At 37.8% G+C, this 16,980-nt stretch overlaps 1 protein-coding gene across 1 annotated transcript in view; it reads left to right on the forward strand.

Annotated features, from left to right (window-relative positions):
- The window catches only part of LOC149778559 (uncharacterized), an 83,323-nt gene that overhangs the window by 48,634 nt on the left and 17,709 nt on the right, over positions 1 to 16,980 (forward strand). The window contains exons 3-6 of the mRNA XM_089939460.1: positions 1,430 to 1,491; positions 4,524 to 4,820; positions 6,878 to 7,017; positions 16,432 to 16,552. Of these exons, the coding sequence (XP_089795586.1) occupies positions 1,440 to 1,491; positions 4,524 to 4,820; positions 6,878 to 7,017; positions 16,432 to 16,552 (610 nt within the window). The 5' untranslated portion in view covers positions 1,430 to 1,439. The remainder of the gene's footprint in view (positions 1 to 1,429; positions 1,492 to 4,523; positions 4,821 to 6,877; positions 7,018 to 16,431; positions 16,553 to 16,980) is intronic.

The following is a 16,980-nucleotide window of genomic DNA, read 5'->3' on the forward strand; positions in this document are numbered from 1 at the left end:
ATCATGAATGTTATCAAAGCTTTTTCACAGTCTGATTTGGACAATAGTATCAAAGTATCACTATGCAATAATTATAATAATAACTGCTATTTAATTGCATGTGACGTCTACAGGGCACTAAAGGACTGTATTTAGTAAATACATCGTGACTTGCCAGAATGAGTCGGCAGAATATGTTTTCATTTTTTGGGAAATGGACCTTTGATGAAAATGAACCAGAAAAGGGAAGAAAGAAAAACCAAAAGGTGGTGGTATTGTAGGGTTTAATACCATTTTCCAGCACAAGATAGGCTATACTTGGTGGCCAGTATAAATGGTGGAGGACGAACCATGGATAACCCCGGGAAGAACCACCGACCCACGAGAAGCAACTGGCAAGCTTTCTCATGTACCTACGTTAGCTGAGCCTAAGCCTGTTTTTTTTTTTGTCCAACCGTGACATTAAAACCTGGCGGCAAGATCAACTAGTTGTTGAATGAAGTACAGGTTGGAATTGGCCACTTGCCGACATAAATGATTAGACAGGAAAATGAAAGCCTGGCAGCAAGATCAACTAATTGTTGAACAAAGTATGGGTCAGAACTGGCAGCTGGTCAACATAAATGAGTAGGCGGGAATAATAAGGCCTGGAGGCAATATCAACTAATTGTTGAACAATGTATGGGTCGGAACTGGCATCTTGTCGACATAAATGATTAGAAAACAAAGGATTTGTTCAATCTGGGACCAAGGGCTTCTGTCGACATGTACGTTTATTTTTATCTCGACGTCGACATAAGCATGACAATTTTGGTAGTAATAGTAGACCAAGGGACAGGGACTTTGCAGTTTTGTCAAAATAGGCAGCTTGTCGACATAAGTGATGTCGATATAGGTGGGTAGGACTGTATATTGTAATTCAATCATTGCATTTTCTGTTGCTGATATTGCCTACTCTGGTAAGATTTCTTTTCCCTTCTTTAATAATTGATATAGTTAGTGTACTTTGACGACTGCCGGCTGAATTTTCAAGCCCATTTGAGGAGCCATTTTGATCAACTGTGTGCATAGATATACACCACTTCCTCAACTGCAGCTTGTAAAGGAATTTCAGCCACAGTCCATGAAAGCAGCATGGAGGTATGCAAACTTTCTCTCCATGTTGGAAATGAAGAGAACATCACTTTACATGTTCCACTCTCTCAGGTGTATGTACTACTTTCGAGCTCTTTACAGGTGCAGGAGAGCTTAAATTTATATTTGACCATGAGCAATGACATTGTTTGCCTAGAATCAGTGTTGTTATCAGAGACTATACCAATGAAATTCATTCAGTATAGAATATTGTCTGAACTATTCTGAGCTGTTTTGGCTTGAAGCGAGTGTTTAATATGTACTAATGTCATAGCTGTTTGCAGAATAGTACTTTACATTTTTTTCTTCATTCCAGGTTGCAAACAATGGCCATGCAGGTGCTAAGAGTATTCCCAATACTTGTACTTATTGAAGCAGGTGAGTTGTCTAATTAAAGTTGTCTTACTGATACAAAATTGAAATTATAATAGAAATAAAACTTGAACATAGTTCTAAAAGGTTTGTCATAAAAGTGAGGAACTTGTGATTATTTTGATGAATCATCACCTCTGCTGTACTTATTGAGACGTATAGCTGCAATTTTTACTGGTGTAGACAAGCTTAGCTTAATTTTCTGTCTGTAAATAATTGGAAAGTCGGAAAACATATAAATGAACAGGTGTCTGGCTGTCGATGACACAGGAACTACCAATTCCAATTAAATAATAAATTTCCACATCTCTGCTTATGAGGATTGCTTAGTAGGATATTTCTTTTAATTCCTATTAGGGAGAGATCTTTGCCGCCTCCCAAAGAGGGGGATTATTCCAGTGGCTGACAAAAGGTAGTGTTATCACTTTAACAGACCTGATGCTGACTTATGTTCCTTGAACAGATATCTTTGATCAGAATATTATTACCATACCTCTTTGTGAGCTCTGACTGGGCACAGGTCACTGGTCAGTCATAGGGCAGTGAGTACTAATGCTTCAGCAACTCTGTTTGATAAAATCAGGTTTATACTGTTGAGAGGAATCAGATTAATACCATCATTCTTCATGTTACCATTTAACCCCATTGCTTGTTTGTCTTGGGTAAGGGATCAGATTGGTGTCCCCATCTTATATATGCTTTCTTTTAATCCCATTGTGATTTGGGTGAACTGAATGACATGTATGTCTCTTCCTTGGTTTCAGGTCATGTCAGATGGACAGGCCATAGACTTCTATTCATTTGCTCCAGCCTAGTTTTACCAGAAAAGTAGGCATGCCACTGCTTTCCCCATAGAGCACTGAGAAGGGTTTGGTGATCCCATTCTTCAAGGATGCAAGATCAACGGGTTAATGCCCCCCAATCCCTTCCAGCATGGGAAAGCAAAGGATATTCTTGTCTCACACAAGAATGAGTTCAGGTTGATGATACCATTCCTGTTTCCTGGTTGACTCAGATGAGCATTCACAGGAACTGGTTCCATCAGGACATTCCCTTTCCTTCCCTCAGGGTCTCCTTGTTGATCCCATCTTTCAGATCTGATGATGAAGGAAGATGTCTAGACATTTGATAAGGTGGTAAAAAAAGGTTTTCTATTTCCTTCCCCCAGAGCTGTGTCTAAAGCTTTTGGGAGTGGGGGATACCATAATTCTTTTGATTTTTGAGAGACTTTCTGGAGTATTTTGTGTTCACACTTTCATTGCATTTTGCATTCAGCTATGGTTCTGGAGCTTTTGTTTAGAAATTTGCCCAGCCAAGAGGATAATGGACAGTAGAAGGGGTGGTCAGTCCCATCTTCCATGCTTGGACCACTGGTTTCTACTACCAGTTAATGGGTCCATTCCTCTGCTTTGCCCTCACACCCACTCACTCCTCACTCCAGAATCAGGTACTGTTTCCAGTGTGGGGATATCAGTTGGGACCTGTGCTTGTCTGTCAATCAATCCTTAGTGACATTGGAGTTTATGGCTAGAACCTTGGTTACCATAGCCTTGCATGCCCACACATTTTTGGCTGCCTCTTTTTGTTTGTTGAAGGAGTCATTGTTTATGGCTGCTTCACAATGATTGCCTGAAGTTTGGGCTAATGTATCATAGCATGCACATTTTATGTCAATGGCCATCTCTCTGGGGCTTCTTCACCTCCATAGAGTTGGTGCTTTGGAGACTTGAAAGGTTTTGCTGGATCACAGCTAAAATCTGAGGGCTGCACCACTTGATGTGACAGTTTTCTTTTGAGGTCTAATTCCCACATTGGTATCACAAGGCTTGAGGGACCAGCAACATTGATCCTTGACTGTGACTAGGGTCCATATAAACTGGCCAAAATGTACTTCCTCTAATCAGTTGAATGCTCTTCATCCAATGTTTATCAAACCGGGTCAAGTTCAACAAAGAATGAAGCAGCTCCTTTGAAACTAATTTCACTAGATGAACTGGTTGTAGAGGCCAAGACAAAAAGTCTTTGGACTTGTTGTTTTCAAAAGTTGCCCCCTCTGCTTCAAAGTATTCCTCTTCCCAGTTTTCAAGTAGGTACCTGACTAATTCAATTTTTAGAGGCTCGTTCATATATTATGGATGATGAGTGGGTCTTTTCCACCTTCAGTCTGCTTGTTGATCCCAACTTTTGTGGGTTTAATACCTAGCCTAGAGAAGTTAGATCTTTTCTGTTCTCAGGACTTTATGTAAATGTTAAAGAATTTCCTCACCAGTCAAGGGAAGGCTTAGGCTCCTGCAGACAGGATTTCCCAGATTCGTCTCCTCATAGTGGGTCTTTCTGTCAAGACATCGTTATCTGCTGGGTCTTACTTCTTTTTCTCAGGAATTCTGAATGCACCTGCAGAATCTGTCTGTTATTTTATGGTAGGTGAATTCTGAAAGATCTCTTATTTCTAACTCGAAAGGGTACATACCCACCCATAAATTGGGTATATCCTCATACCCCTACCACTTCTAGCTCTTCCAGATAGACTTTCAATTTCATCTGACATCTCATCTCATGGCAAACACTGGATAATTATAAAAACCCTTGTCAGTAACAATGGAATAGGTCGAACATCAGGCTTAGAATTTTGTTCTTCCCATATGGCACCTCTCTAAAGTTTCCAATCGCCATTTTATATTCTCTCCTGTTAAGGAATCTTGAACTCTGGTATCTTTTGGCCCCCAAAAATACATCTTAATTTGAAACATGCTTTGATAAAATTTCATGCACATAAAGTCTTCATATAGTTTCACATCTGTCAATATATTCCTGTGTGTAACTAAAATTTTCAAAGACCATATCAAAGTCAGAAATTTTGTTTGAAAATGAGCACTTTTTCAGTGTCATACCTAATCTAATATTCATACACTTAGAACATTATTTGGACATGTGCTCCCAGGCTCTGCAATCTCAGGTTTGCTGAATCATTTACTTAACAAATGATGCTCAAACATATATGTACATATTTTTAATAGAATACCTTTTATATATTTCAGAGGCAAATGCACTTTATGTGTGCAAGGGAGCTGATATGAAACTGTTTTCTAATACAAGTATAAATCCAGATGAGTCACGGCTTACCCTGTATCACAACAACGTTTCTGTTTTCGTCTGGACCAGTGATGGCCATGTTGATCAACTTAAACCTGAGAAAAACATAACACGTGATGAGAGCTATGAAATATGGCTCCATAACATTAGTACTAATGATCAAGGGCTTTATTCTTTGCTGTATTCAAAGCGTACAAATGGTTCAAGACGAGAGCAGATGAATGGAAGTTTAGTCATCTTAGGTAAGTATCATTTAGATCCTAATGTGAGGATTGATTCGGTATACAAGTATTTTGGAGCTTGTAAGGGCTCGTGCTGAAGCAGCTTGTTTGTGAGTCAACTGTGAATGATTTAATGACCAGGCATTGTCTATCCTAGAACCTGAATGCATAAATTTATGTAATTTCAGTTATTAATGCTATAAAATCATTCATATGTGCACATTCGTAATTTCAAGTGCTGTCTTCATTTTACTCTGTTCTGTATTCTTAAAATTCCACCTTAGTTTCAAATGGAGGAGGAATTCTCTCTAAATTTTTAGTTCTTGAATAGAGTCTGCCCAAAGTTCAACTATGAGATTAGTAGTTGATTAGTCAGATCCCACCCACCATTATTACTGGACAGAACCTAATTTACAGTATTGTTAGAAGGAAATCAGATTTGAAACAAAAACTGTCTGTTTACATATTTGTATGTTCTTTAAGTCATGCAAACAAACAACATATGCAACTTAGAGAAACATTATTTTGTTTTACTAAATTACGCATGTGTCTAGTTAATTTCAGTAAATTCTTTTTAGAGACATACGAAATACAAACCAGATGCTGTATCTACATAATGGATATTGACCCAAGAATAGGTAACACAACGGTTACAACAGGATTGCATTGTTTGGTTCTAGTCAAGCTTGGCATCATTGGAAGAAATAACTTACAAAAATAAAAATGTAGCACAAAAGCTAAGAAAACCTAACTGTTTACATGTCTGACTGATGAAAAAGCAGCAAAATGAGTTAAACAATCTAAACATAACCTCACGAAAACAGTGTCAAACTTGTTTATATGTTTTGTTGAGACGAGCAAAAAAAAAATTCAGAGGCAGGATGATGTTATAATAAAGTAAATACATGCACAATCAAACAAATTCATTCCAACCAGGAATGGAACTAATGCTGTGAGCAAAAGTACCCATCACCTAGGTCTCATGCACCAGCTCAATGAATTACCATGCCATATGTGTATCCCCCAATTAAAGAACAAGTTAGACAAAAGAGCTCAAAGGCATGGGAATCAACTCGGAAGTCAAGCAGAAATTAATAGAATAAATGCACACAACTGGATTTCTGTTTAGAAATGCAAGATATGTACGTGAAATTTCTGCTTTTGTAGGAAGATCATTCCCATGCACCTTGATGGGGAGCACATTTTGTTGGCCGTTTGCCATCCTTTTTTAAAATCAAACACTTCGCTGAGTGCTGGTGTGAGAGAGCTTGGAGACGCATGGAGAGGTTCACTTCCTAGGTGAAACAAGTTATAACTCGAACTTATTTGAGCTTTCTTGTGGGATTCTGTATAAACAAAAATTCAGTCATGTATAATCTTATATGTACAGTATTGACAGATAGGCAGTTTCCTCTCTGTTTTATACATAGGTGTCATTGATACCTCTCAAATTGTTTCGGAGACACTCTTTCAGAAAATTAAAACAATTGTGATGTGATTAAACATCTCTCCTTGAATCTAATCAAGCACTGTCTAATTTAGGATATAAATGTTTGAAACTGTGCCCCCAAATTAAGAGACGACTACCTTAAAGGTGCTATAGATGTATTGCAACTGGGGGCATTGCAGCAGGTTAGCAGAGCATGAAAGAGAGAGTGACTGGTCATGTGTGTGTGTGTGTGTGCGTGTGTGATTTAGATTTTTAAGGTAGCTTTAAAAAATTTCCTGTCATGTCGCTACAATGTCTGCAATGTGGCAGTTTAAAGTGACATCTAGCACTAGAGCTTCATGCCGCAGACATGTAGCATGATATTCCAACCACTCACATTATCCTGTCACCAGGCCGACCACCCCTAACACTAACCTGTTAATGCTGAGTGCCTAGCGATGCAGCTGTTAGTACAATTTTTAGAAATATTTAGTATGCATTGGCTGGGGTTCAAACCCACGAACTCCTGCATCTGGAGCGGACGCTCTAACCACTACGCCACCCAAGCAGTCGACTGATCATGAACTAGAGCTTTTTATGCAGATAATATCTAAAGTAAGAGTGATTTTGTTGATGCTTTCTCTTTAAGATCCACCACCCACTGAATGTAGGCCTGTTGTAAATCTAACGCAAGAGGGAGAGATATACTATCTCAATGCAACCTGGCCTGAAACAGACTGTGGCACACATCAGAATGAACTGATTTGGAACAGTCATCAGCAAAATACTGTGAGTAGAAAAAAGTGCAGTTGTTGAATAATAAACTAAGGATTTTCCACTTTGTATTAATTTAACCTACCCAGTAGATGAAACAAAAGTTAATGTTTAATTTTAAGGAATACAAGAAGAATTCAGATTATCTTGTTTGATTTGACACCATTTGAAGAGACAAGTAGTTACTGATAACTTTGGTGTTAAGGCTCCATGATGGACAAAGACAGATATGGACAGATTCGTCTTTGGTTAGCTTTTAGGTTGTTGCATCTGATATGGTTGAGATATTATTTCTGTTACTGGTGGTGATTCGTAAAACCTGGGAATGATTTCAAGGAACTCATATCAATGCTTACAGTTTATGTTTAAATAATATATGTACCATATATAATAACTAGGGATGGATGAGTAGATAAATTTTGTCAGGTACCCATCCAATTCGCTTTTTACCAGGTATGGCAAAACCCATGTGTCAAAACTGGGTACCAACTTATCCCTCTATTAGGGGTGGATGAGTAGGGAAATTTTGCCAGGTCTGGGTTCCCGGCAGGGTAGGATATTATTGGGTAGTGTCAAACACAGGTGGCCATGCAGGTACCCATACATCCCTGATCGTAACATGCAATTAAAATGATAGTTGTTTTATATAATCAGGAGACAATTGGTACCTCAAAGAGTAAACAGTCACTTTTGGGTGTTCATTATTGCGCATCAGAACATGGCCAGCAATCTGTTTTTCTTTGCTAGTGCTAAACAGCATGCCCAGTGTACACAATTATGTTGTAAATAATTAAAGAGTTTTGTTGAAAACAATGTTATAAATAAATCAGCAATTAAAACATATGGAACGATTTGGAACTAAATGTATGTTGAGTTGCATATGCTCACAATCAGAGGTAGACTGAAATCACACACAGAGAATACTTACAATGCAGCTGATACCTAACTCTAAAGAAAACATTGTGTATGATCTCTATTTACTACTTGTGTTGATTTTATTAAGATCAAAGGTAAATTCATTTAAATTTGAAATGATAAATACTGAAAGGTTATTTTAAAACGATATGAACAGCACTGGTTGTATTTTGTGCTACTTGAAGAACGGTATCCAGCACACAGAACATTGTTAGTGATCAATGAAAAAAAAGAGTCAGACAGGCCATTTCTGACTCAGGTTCACGGGTAGCTTGTAAAATAATTGTAATTAATTACCATTGGAAGTAAATAACATTACAGGGCCCAAGTATTTACTGTACTAGAGTTTGGTTTTGAAACCATCTGTGATTCTTTGCAAAGTTACATTAGCATAGTTAGTAGTGCAGCATATTTTGAGATGCATGAAACAATTTGGTAACTTTAAAGGTAGATAACTTTGATCCTGCAATTATTAGGTGACTTACATGTTAGTCTGTCCCTATGTTAATGTACTCTTGATTTTGTTGTAAAAATCATAGAAGGGGAACATCTTAAGGGTACATTACTGAAGTAGTCATGACATAGTTATCAGGACTCTCTGGTACCTCCAGCACTGAAAAGAGTACATGCCAGAGTGTGTTTAAGACAGAATTGTCCCAGCCACAGTGCAACACACTAAGTACTAACACTATTGTGTATTTCTTTGCCTCACTTGGTTTATGCTGATAGCGTGTGCTAATCACATGCAGGACACTAACACCCGACTCGCAGATACAACCTGTAGAGTGAATATCAACCAGAGTATAATCCCCAGTGTCCACTGACAGTCAAGTACATTCTTGTTAAGTGTATTGCCATCCACCCTGTGAAGCACAGGGCACAACTTTCATTTTATTATACCAGTTGGTTTCTTTTGGGAGTTAATATCAACTTGCAAAACACTATTTCTACTGGCAATTTGTTATTTTACTGGTTCCACTTCTACAAAGTAAAGTTAAGATACTGTACTTTCCCTGATGTTGGTATCTGTTTCCACACAGATAAAAGCATGTCCATATGTACATCCTTACTGAAGGTCAGCCATTATTTCTTAATAGGTTGTACAGTTTGTAGCGGGTTTCATAGTGCCTGCAACAAGTGAGGGGACTATATTTTTACTTCAACATGTACATTTAGTTGTATGTTCCTTGTTATTGTTTTGTGTTTAGCCCAGACATTTTGCACAAATCCCATTCCTGCTCCCTTATCACATTGTAGGTTGCTGTAGTCTCTATTTCATACTTTCCCATCTTTGAATCAGTTTGACATTTTTTACATTTGAGCTGTAATTATTAAAATAGGTGATTGTATACATCTCTCATCACTATGACATATTTATTTTTAACGATTTAGGTTAAGTTGTTGTATTTTAGCACATAATGACAGATTTTTGGCATTATCTATTCATACTATATTGTATAGAATCATGAAACTTGGGGTACATCTTTATGAGCACTGCTCCTTCTTTTTAATGTTGACCATATTTTTATGCTCAATTGACTTAGGTCAGGAAATTTAGTTTGCTTTACAACTCTGTTAGTTACACTCACACAACAAAATCAGCTCATCATGACATATTTTATCTTATGCTGGCTTTGGTGAAATTTTTGCATTTATTTCATGAACACATTCATGTTTGCCTTGTTGTATGCATACTATCCCAACTGATGAAACTTGGTGACTGGATGCATCATTATACATTCTGCATTCAGTTTGCACAAGAGGCCTATGCGACCTGCATTTTTTGTCCAATGTTGTTTTCAAATTATTCAAAGATTTACTAACATGAACTAGCTATTTGTGTGTATAATGACATTAATTTATCCATACTAGGCCTAAAAACATCCTAACCAATTCAGAACGCTCTTTCACACCATTGCAGATGGAAGTAGGAATACATGTTCATTCAGTAGTAAACTTACTATATTTATAAGTTACTAGACTTGGTTTACTGTAATTGTTATCCTCTGTAGATCAGCTGAGTGTCTACATGTGAAATGATTATAGGAATTAGGTGAGCGGGCTGTATGCTTTTCGTATTATGCACGTGGTCATGTGGCAAAATAATCAGTGCCAAAACAAGTTTAATATTACCTTTGCTGGAACATTTAACAAAGTGACATTAAAAGATGTAAGAGCATGACATTTCAATATGAATTTTCCACAATTTACTTGCATTTATTAGCATGCAAGCATTAAACTCTGGCGTGGAGACAGAAGTTTTTTTTATATGAACTCAATTTAAAAATCTTTATAACGATGTACCACCAGAGAAGATATAGACTTTTTGAGGGAATGCAGTTTACATAAAAAAGCTTACCCTATCTTTTAAGGATTTTATAGTTTTTACCATGATCTTTTATACCTTTTACAGAATTTTGACATCCTTACATTTTATCTTGTCATACTTCATTCTACATTTATTTGGAAGGGTTAATCTGTTTGTTTTAAGTTTGTGTGGAATTCTTTCTGGTGAAATTTGAATAATGTTACGTTTTGTTGTCATCATTATTGCGGTGACAATTGACTATACCTTAATATGTACACTGCATTACGTGGTCATAAAGATCAAAAAGATCACATAGAGGCTGGTACTGATACTATATATAACGAAGTACAGTCCTACCTGTTTATGTCGACATCCTCGGCCCCTAGGAATTTTGTTGTCATAGGCAGATGTTGAGATAACTGTTTGGTGGGGGGGGGGGTCTAAAAAAAGATACAAGTTAAATTTGTCAGTAAGGGGTGACCTGTCGTCAGTAAGTGGCATTTACACTTTGTGAAAACAAACAATGGAAATTTTGTGTACATGAAAACAAAACCAGTGTGAAATATACTTGTATATTGACAAATTACATTTTGGTTACCTTTGTATAATAAAATTCACAATAAAATATTGCATTAGTCACATACTGATATGAAAAACATTCACTACAATATTCAATGTCGGCATTAGCACATGGTTGCATAGTTGTTATTTACATGCTTCAAGTACGTGTACTTAAATTGGCCTAGATTTCGGTCAGTTTTTTCCCATCTTACTGAGGCTCCCAATGGGTTGGGACTATTCACAGGGAAATGGAAACCTGGCAACAAGTTGGTTTAAACAGTACATGTATTTAGTTACAGAAGTCATCGTGAAAAGTACATAAAAGCGAACAAGAGATATGCGGCTGATATGATTAATGAAGGCATAATATTGTATACATTGACACATGCTAATGAGGTATTAAAAGAAAATGATTCTTACAATACAATATTGTAACAATGTCAGCTCAAGTGGTATACATTTAAAATACATCCCGGAGATAACAAGTTATGAATTCTCTCAAAATACAAATACATGCAGCAGTCAAAGATTTTAATGATAAATACATATACATGTAATTGAGATTATTATCTATAGCACAATCAATGCATACAATTAAAATAAAATTTAATTTAATTTATCAAGGACCAAACAAAAGCCTGTTTTTTTTTATTATCTGACCAGGACATTAAAGCCTGGCGGCATCATCAACTAATTGTTGAATAAAGTACAGGTCAGATCTGGCCGCTTGCTGACATAAATGATTAGGTGGGAAAAATAAAGCCTGGAGGCAAGATCAACTAATTGTTGAACAAAAGTATGGGTCGGAACTGGCAGCTTGTCGACATAAATGATTAGAAAACAAAGGATTTGTTCAAGCTGGGACCAAGGGATTCTGTCGACATGTACGTTTATTTTTTATCTTGACGTCAACATATGCATGACAATTTTGATATTAAAAGTGGACCAAGGGACTGGGACTTTTTTTTATCTAAATAGGCGGCTTGTCGACATAAGTGATGTTGAGATAAGTGGGTAGGACTGTACAAGCAAAGTACCAGTTCAGGTACTGATACTTCATATAACCAAATAAAAGCAAAGTGCCAGTTCTGAGTCAACTAAGATTATGTCCTCACCCACAAATAGTAATAGAAGGTCTAGAATAAAACTGAAGCCAAAACCAAAACAAAACAACACAAACCATGTTAGATACCTTAGTCAAGTTCTGATTATCAGAATATCATTCTTTATTTCCTTGGACCTTCAGTATATCTTGGGTTGTCAACATTTTAAGTTTAATTTTGTCTTTTGGCATTGCTGCTGTTTATTTTATCCTTTTCTGCGTTGTATTTGATATTTTATCCATATTCTGTACCATTATATTGAATTTAAAAGTTTTAAGTATCTCACTAGTCAAGCAGTGCTTCTTTTCGTTTCACTATTGTTAGTAACTGGTGTTAAGGTAAGTATCTCCTAACCAATTCTTGTTCCAGTTGATCATGTATTTCTTGTATTTTCTTTCAGTATTCAGTATACCCTGAGGTGTGGGTAAATGTGGTCATAGAAAAGATGCATAAAACACATCTGACCTGCTTGGTATGAAGAAGTATCAGGTTAAAAAAAAGTTGTCACACTTATAGGGCCAGGAAAATGCGACCTGCTTCTTTTTACATCATTGAAGACACCTCCATTTCTAGGAGAGGTATATAGAATTTCATGATTTAAGGTATTTGCCAACTCCTGAAAGGGGCGGGGTCCATGGCTCCATCTGAGATACAGATGTTGACCACTTCCTCAAAGGTGGTATGATTGACACACGGAATGAAGTTGTTAACTGCTATTAATGATGGTTCCTTGGAACTTCCCATTGGAATGAAGGCACAAAGGGGTGAGTGCCACATTCTGGCTCAAGTAGACCTGTGTTTAATTTGAGGGAATCTCTTAGAAGTCAACTGTTAGTGGATAATGTGTCAAGTGACAGTCAGGATGTTGGCTGTTGACCAGCCACTTGTCACAAAATACGGAGAAATTTGTGAAGTGAATAGTCATAGACTATCAGTCACTGGCCTCCAAGCACCAATCACTAAATGATTTTCAGTGGGTCACCAGGTACTGGACATTGAGCAAGGTACCAAGTGAAAGTCACAGAGTGTCTGTCTCTTGGCACTGAACACCAGGTGCCAGATACCAGACACCTGGTGCTAATTACTGTTTTCATTTCTCTGGTAACCAGCCACTGAATATTGGGCTCTGAGCATCAGGTCACTGTGTACCAAACAACAGGCTCCAGACACAGGTGTTTGAACCAGGTATCATGTTTTGGCTACATGTCTAAGGAAAGGGATCATTTTGATAATCCTCTTCTTTTTGTTTTTGTTTGAAACCCGTTGAAAATAATCTGTTAATTTTGCCCAGATCTTAAAGAAGGGCTAGGGTTGACACCTCCTTTCTAGACATTACCCATCAACCCCTATAGAGCTTTGGCACTCCCACCACATGATGGTAGTTGGCCATGTCTTCCTTTCCTACATTGGCAACAGAAATTACTGCTGTGACTTTGTGGATCTGCAGATCAGGCACACTGTAGATAATCTCCACTTTTATTATCTTAGGAAGAAGTTGGGGACTCAAACTGACAAATCCTTTCTCTAGGAAGAGAGGGTTAGTCCTGACTTTATTGTGATTGGAAACCGGATGACAATGCTTAAGCACAAATTTACTTTCTCAGAGGAGGTAGATGAGACAGAATAGTCTTGCCTTGTTCCAAACAAAGACAGGATGATGAACTGCCAGCTTGATTGATACGGTCGAGTTTCCAGAAGAACAGGTCATGTTGGGTCTTTTGCTTTTTTGGGGTCCCCATCTTTATCTTACCCTCTGTGTTTGAAGTGATGAGGGAGGAAGCGTGAGCCTTTGACAAGTTAGATCATTCCCTCACATCTGTATCCAAAACCAACAGGATCATAAAACATCAGATCCTGTCCCAAATCAGACTGACTCTTGCTCCCTCACTCACTGGTACTGACAAAGCTAACTCAGAAGTTATCTTGAGGTCAAGAGGCAACAAGACAGCAGAAGAAATGGTTTGTCCCCAGTCTTTGCTTCATCCCTTGGTTTCAGCACCCAGCTACTGTGTGTGTGTGTGGGGGGGGGGGGGTTGCTTTGGTGGTCAAGTGTTGTAATACATTCATATTTTCAGGTCACTGAAATCTGTGGGTTCAAGTTTCTTCTTGGTCTTTGCGGGGATATGAGAAAGATTTCTTGTTGTTTTTGTTGAGCAGTGGCTTTTCCTGGGTTTACCAGGATTCTTACTCCACCAGTTATACTGGCCACCATGTATAGCCTGTTTGTGCTGAAGAATGGCATTAATCCCATAAAAACCAATTCCTACTCTAGGGTTCATTTGCTTTTTGACCCCATAAGCTCCCCCCTCCACCAACAACTACACCTTGGACATGGATGCTTTGCAGGTGGTTATTTTGGAGTGACAAGGGCATGTTTCCATGTCAAGTCTCATTAAGTTTTTGGAACTGAAATCTCAGACACTTGTTATCATAGCCTTGTATTTTGGGTCAGTTTTTGGCTACTTCCTTCAGTATGGTGAAAGAGGAATCATTGTGTGATGCTGCATAGTAGAGGTTGTTGGTTACAGTTACCAAGACATCAATGCACATTTCTGGTGTCCATGCACAATCGGCAGAGCTTCTTCATCTCTGTGAGAATGCTGCCTTGGAGACCTAAGAAGGTTTTATTAGAGCACACAAAAGAGCGCTTTGCATTCTTCTCCTCTTAATGTAGAAACTGTTTTTGGAGGGCTAATAAAGTGACCTTGAAAGTTATGAGGGATCATGATAGTACTGGTTCTTGGCTGTGGCAGCAGACATGGAAAAACCAATGCAGAAACACGCTCATACCAGAGGGTCCATTTCTTCCACTCCTAAACCTTATAAGGAAGTAAACCAAATAACTGAATGTAAAGCTCTTTCTTATGATGAGATGGTCAGAGGGGACAGGAGAAGAAGTCTACAGATCTCTTCCCCTCCCCTAAGTTGGAAGGAAATCATCCTTAGGGTGTTAACACAAAGTCCTCCTCATTTCATTATTTGAGTAGGTGATAGGTTGAGTTTGTTTCTGAGGATTGATTGGACCTTACAGACAATTCATGGGTGCTTTCTCCAATAAACAAAATATACTGGCTTTGTTTCTACGACCTTCCACCTCTTTCATGTACCCCATTTGGTTCTTCCCATCCCAACCTGCATCTCTACTGGAAGAGGTGTCCATCCTTTAAAGGAAGGGTGATGAATGTCCAAAGTCTGGGATTTTATTCATAGATCTTCCTGGTTTCAAGAAAAGGGGAAAAGGTTCTGCTCATTTTATGTCTTTCCCAATTGCCTTGAAGGGCATTTACATATCAAGACATTCATCTGTATCAGGAATACCATCAGGCTGAATGACTGGGTGGTCTCCATAGGTCTCTTCAATATCTATCTTCCAAGCAAACAGGAGATTCCTACAGTCTTGTCTGAGACTGAAGACTTTTAAAGTTTGGGGCTCATCGTTTGAGTCTAGCTTCCACCCCCAAAGCTTTGACCAGGGTGAAGGGCAACATACCCTTCTGTGAAATCTACCTCTCTAAGCCTAACTGCAAGTCAGGAAAAGTCTGATCTGAACTCCTCAGAATTTCAATTATATGGGAATGGATTTGCTAACCCATTATGGACAGATCTCACAAATACTTCCTCTCATAGAAACACTGAATGATAAAACTTCATTATCTGCTTCCCTCTTCCTCTCTGTTATGGGACTCTGAATGTGGCATGAAGAGTATTCAGAAATTGTATACATGGGCCTTGTCTGCTATCAAATGTTACCATGGTTACCAAAAATAAAGAAACAATAAATGACTTCCCAAGAACTGCTAAAAAGGCATTGATTTGACTGAAGTCACTATGGCATGGAGAGCTTTAAAGTTTGTACCAACGTTGCCAATCTTCCATCAAATATGAACACAAATCTTACCAACTCTGAGAGCTTGCATTCTTTTATAAAATCCTTTTAATTTGGTCAAATAAATGTTCATCCGCCATCAAATATGGCAACATTTATCTCAAAACCCATATTATGCCCATGCCAGCCCACATTATGCTTATGCCAGGCCAGGCCATATTATGCCTTTGGCAGCCAATGTTATGCCTATGCCAGCCAGTTAAGTAATCACAGGCACACTTAGGCTTCTTGTTTGAAGTCTGCTATATCTTATGAAGTGCATAAAGATGCAGACAAATTTATGAGAACAAAAAATGTTTACCTATGGTAATATTTCATGATTAAATTTTTTTAATTAAATTGTTTCAGCAACTCCTGTAGGTTTACAGATGTATAATAGGTCAAATGTCATTCCTGTGTCATTACTAAGAGCAACCACTAGAGGCAGAAGTCATGGTGGCTCAGTTGTTGGTATGACCGAAGTTCAGATTAAAATTGTACCATCAGATCAGCCCAGGTTGGCCATCATGGTGCACCCTTTTAGGCAAGACACTTTAATGCACTTGTCTTGGCACTAAATAACCTACTTGTATTGATGCGCTGTAAAAAACCAAACCAAACCAAACCAAACTTGATTGAGTTATTTCAGTACTGAATTGGAACAAATTTCTTTGCAGTCCATGCTGAGAGTTAATTCCACAGAGAATCCAGGATTATACAGTGCCTGCATCAGAGGACCTGCCATGGATTGTGCAAGGGATTCCTCAGTGTATTGTTCTCAGGTCTATATAAATAAAAGTAAGTTGTATTCTTGTCTTTTTACTTTTATTTTACAGGAATACAAACTCACTCACATATTTATTACTATTCAGTTCAGAAAAGAATTAAATAGTTATGTGGATATTTCTCTAAAATTCTGCACATAGTGTATGACACATCTTCAGTTCAGGTACATACATTTTAATTTGTTTTTGAGAAAATAAAAAGCATCCTTTGAATACAAAACAGTTTGTTCGATCTAGTGAAAGGATTCTATTCAGTTTTAAAGCTATTACCTACTAAATCTAGAGCTCATCGTTGACGTGAAGTTTTTTTAATAGAAAAGCTGAACTTGATTGAATGATTATTTGCCAGGTTTTAAGATTTCTTAAAAACATTTTCTTCTTAATTGTCTATATTGTGATTTGTCATTTACACTATGGTTTTCCAATGAATTGTCCAACATT

The sequence above is a fragment of the Sinohyriopsis cumingii genome, chromosome 17 (genome assembly GCF_028554795.1).
Source record: "Sinohyriopsis cumingii isolate HCF-2022 chromosome 17, ASM2855479v2, whole genome shotgun sequence".
Classification (NCBI taxonomy): Eukaryota; Metazoa; Mollusca; class Bivalvia; order Unionida; family Unionidae; genus Sinohyriopsis; species Sinohyriopsis cumingii.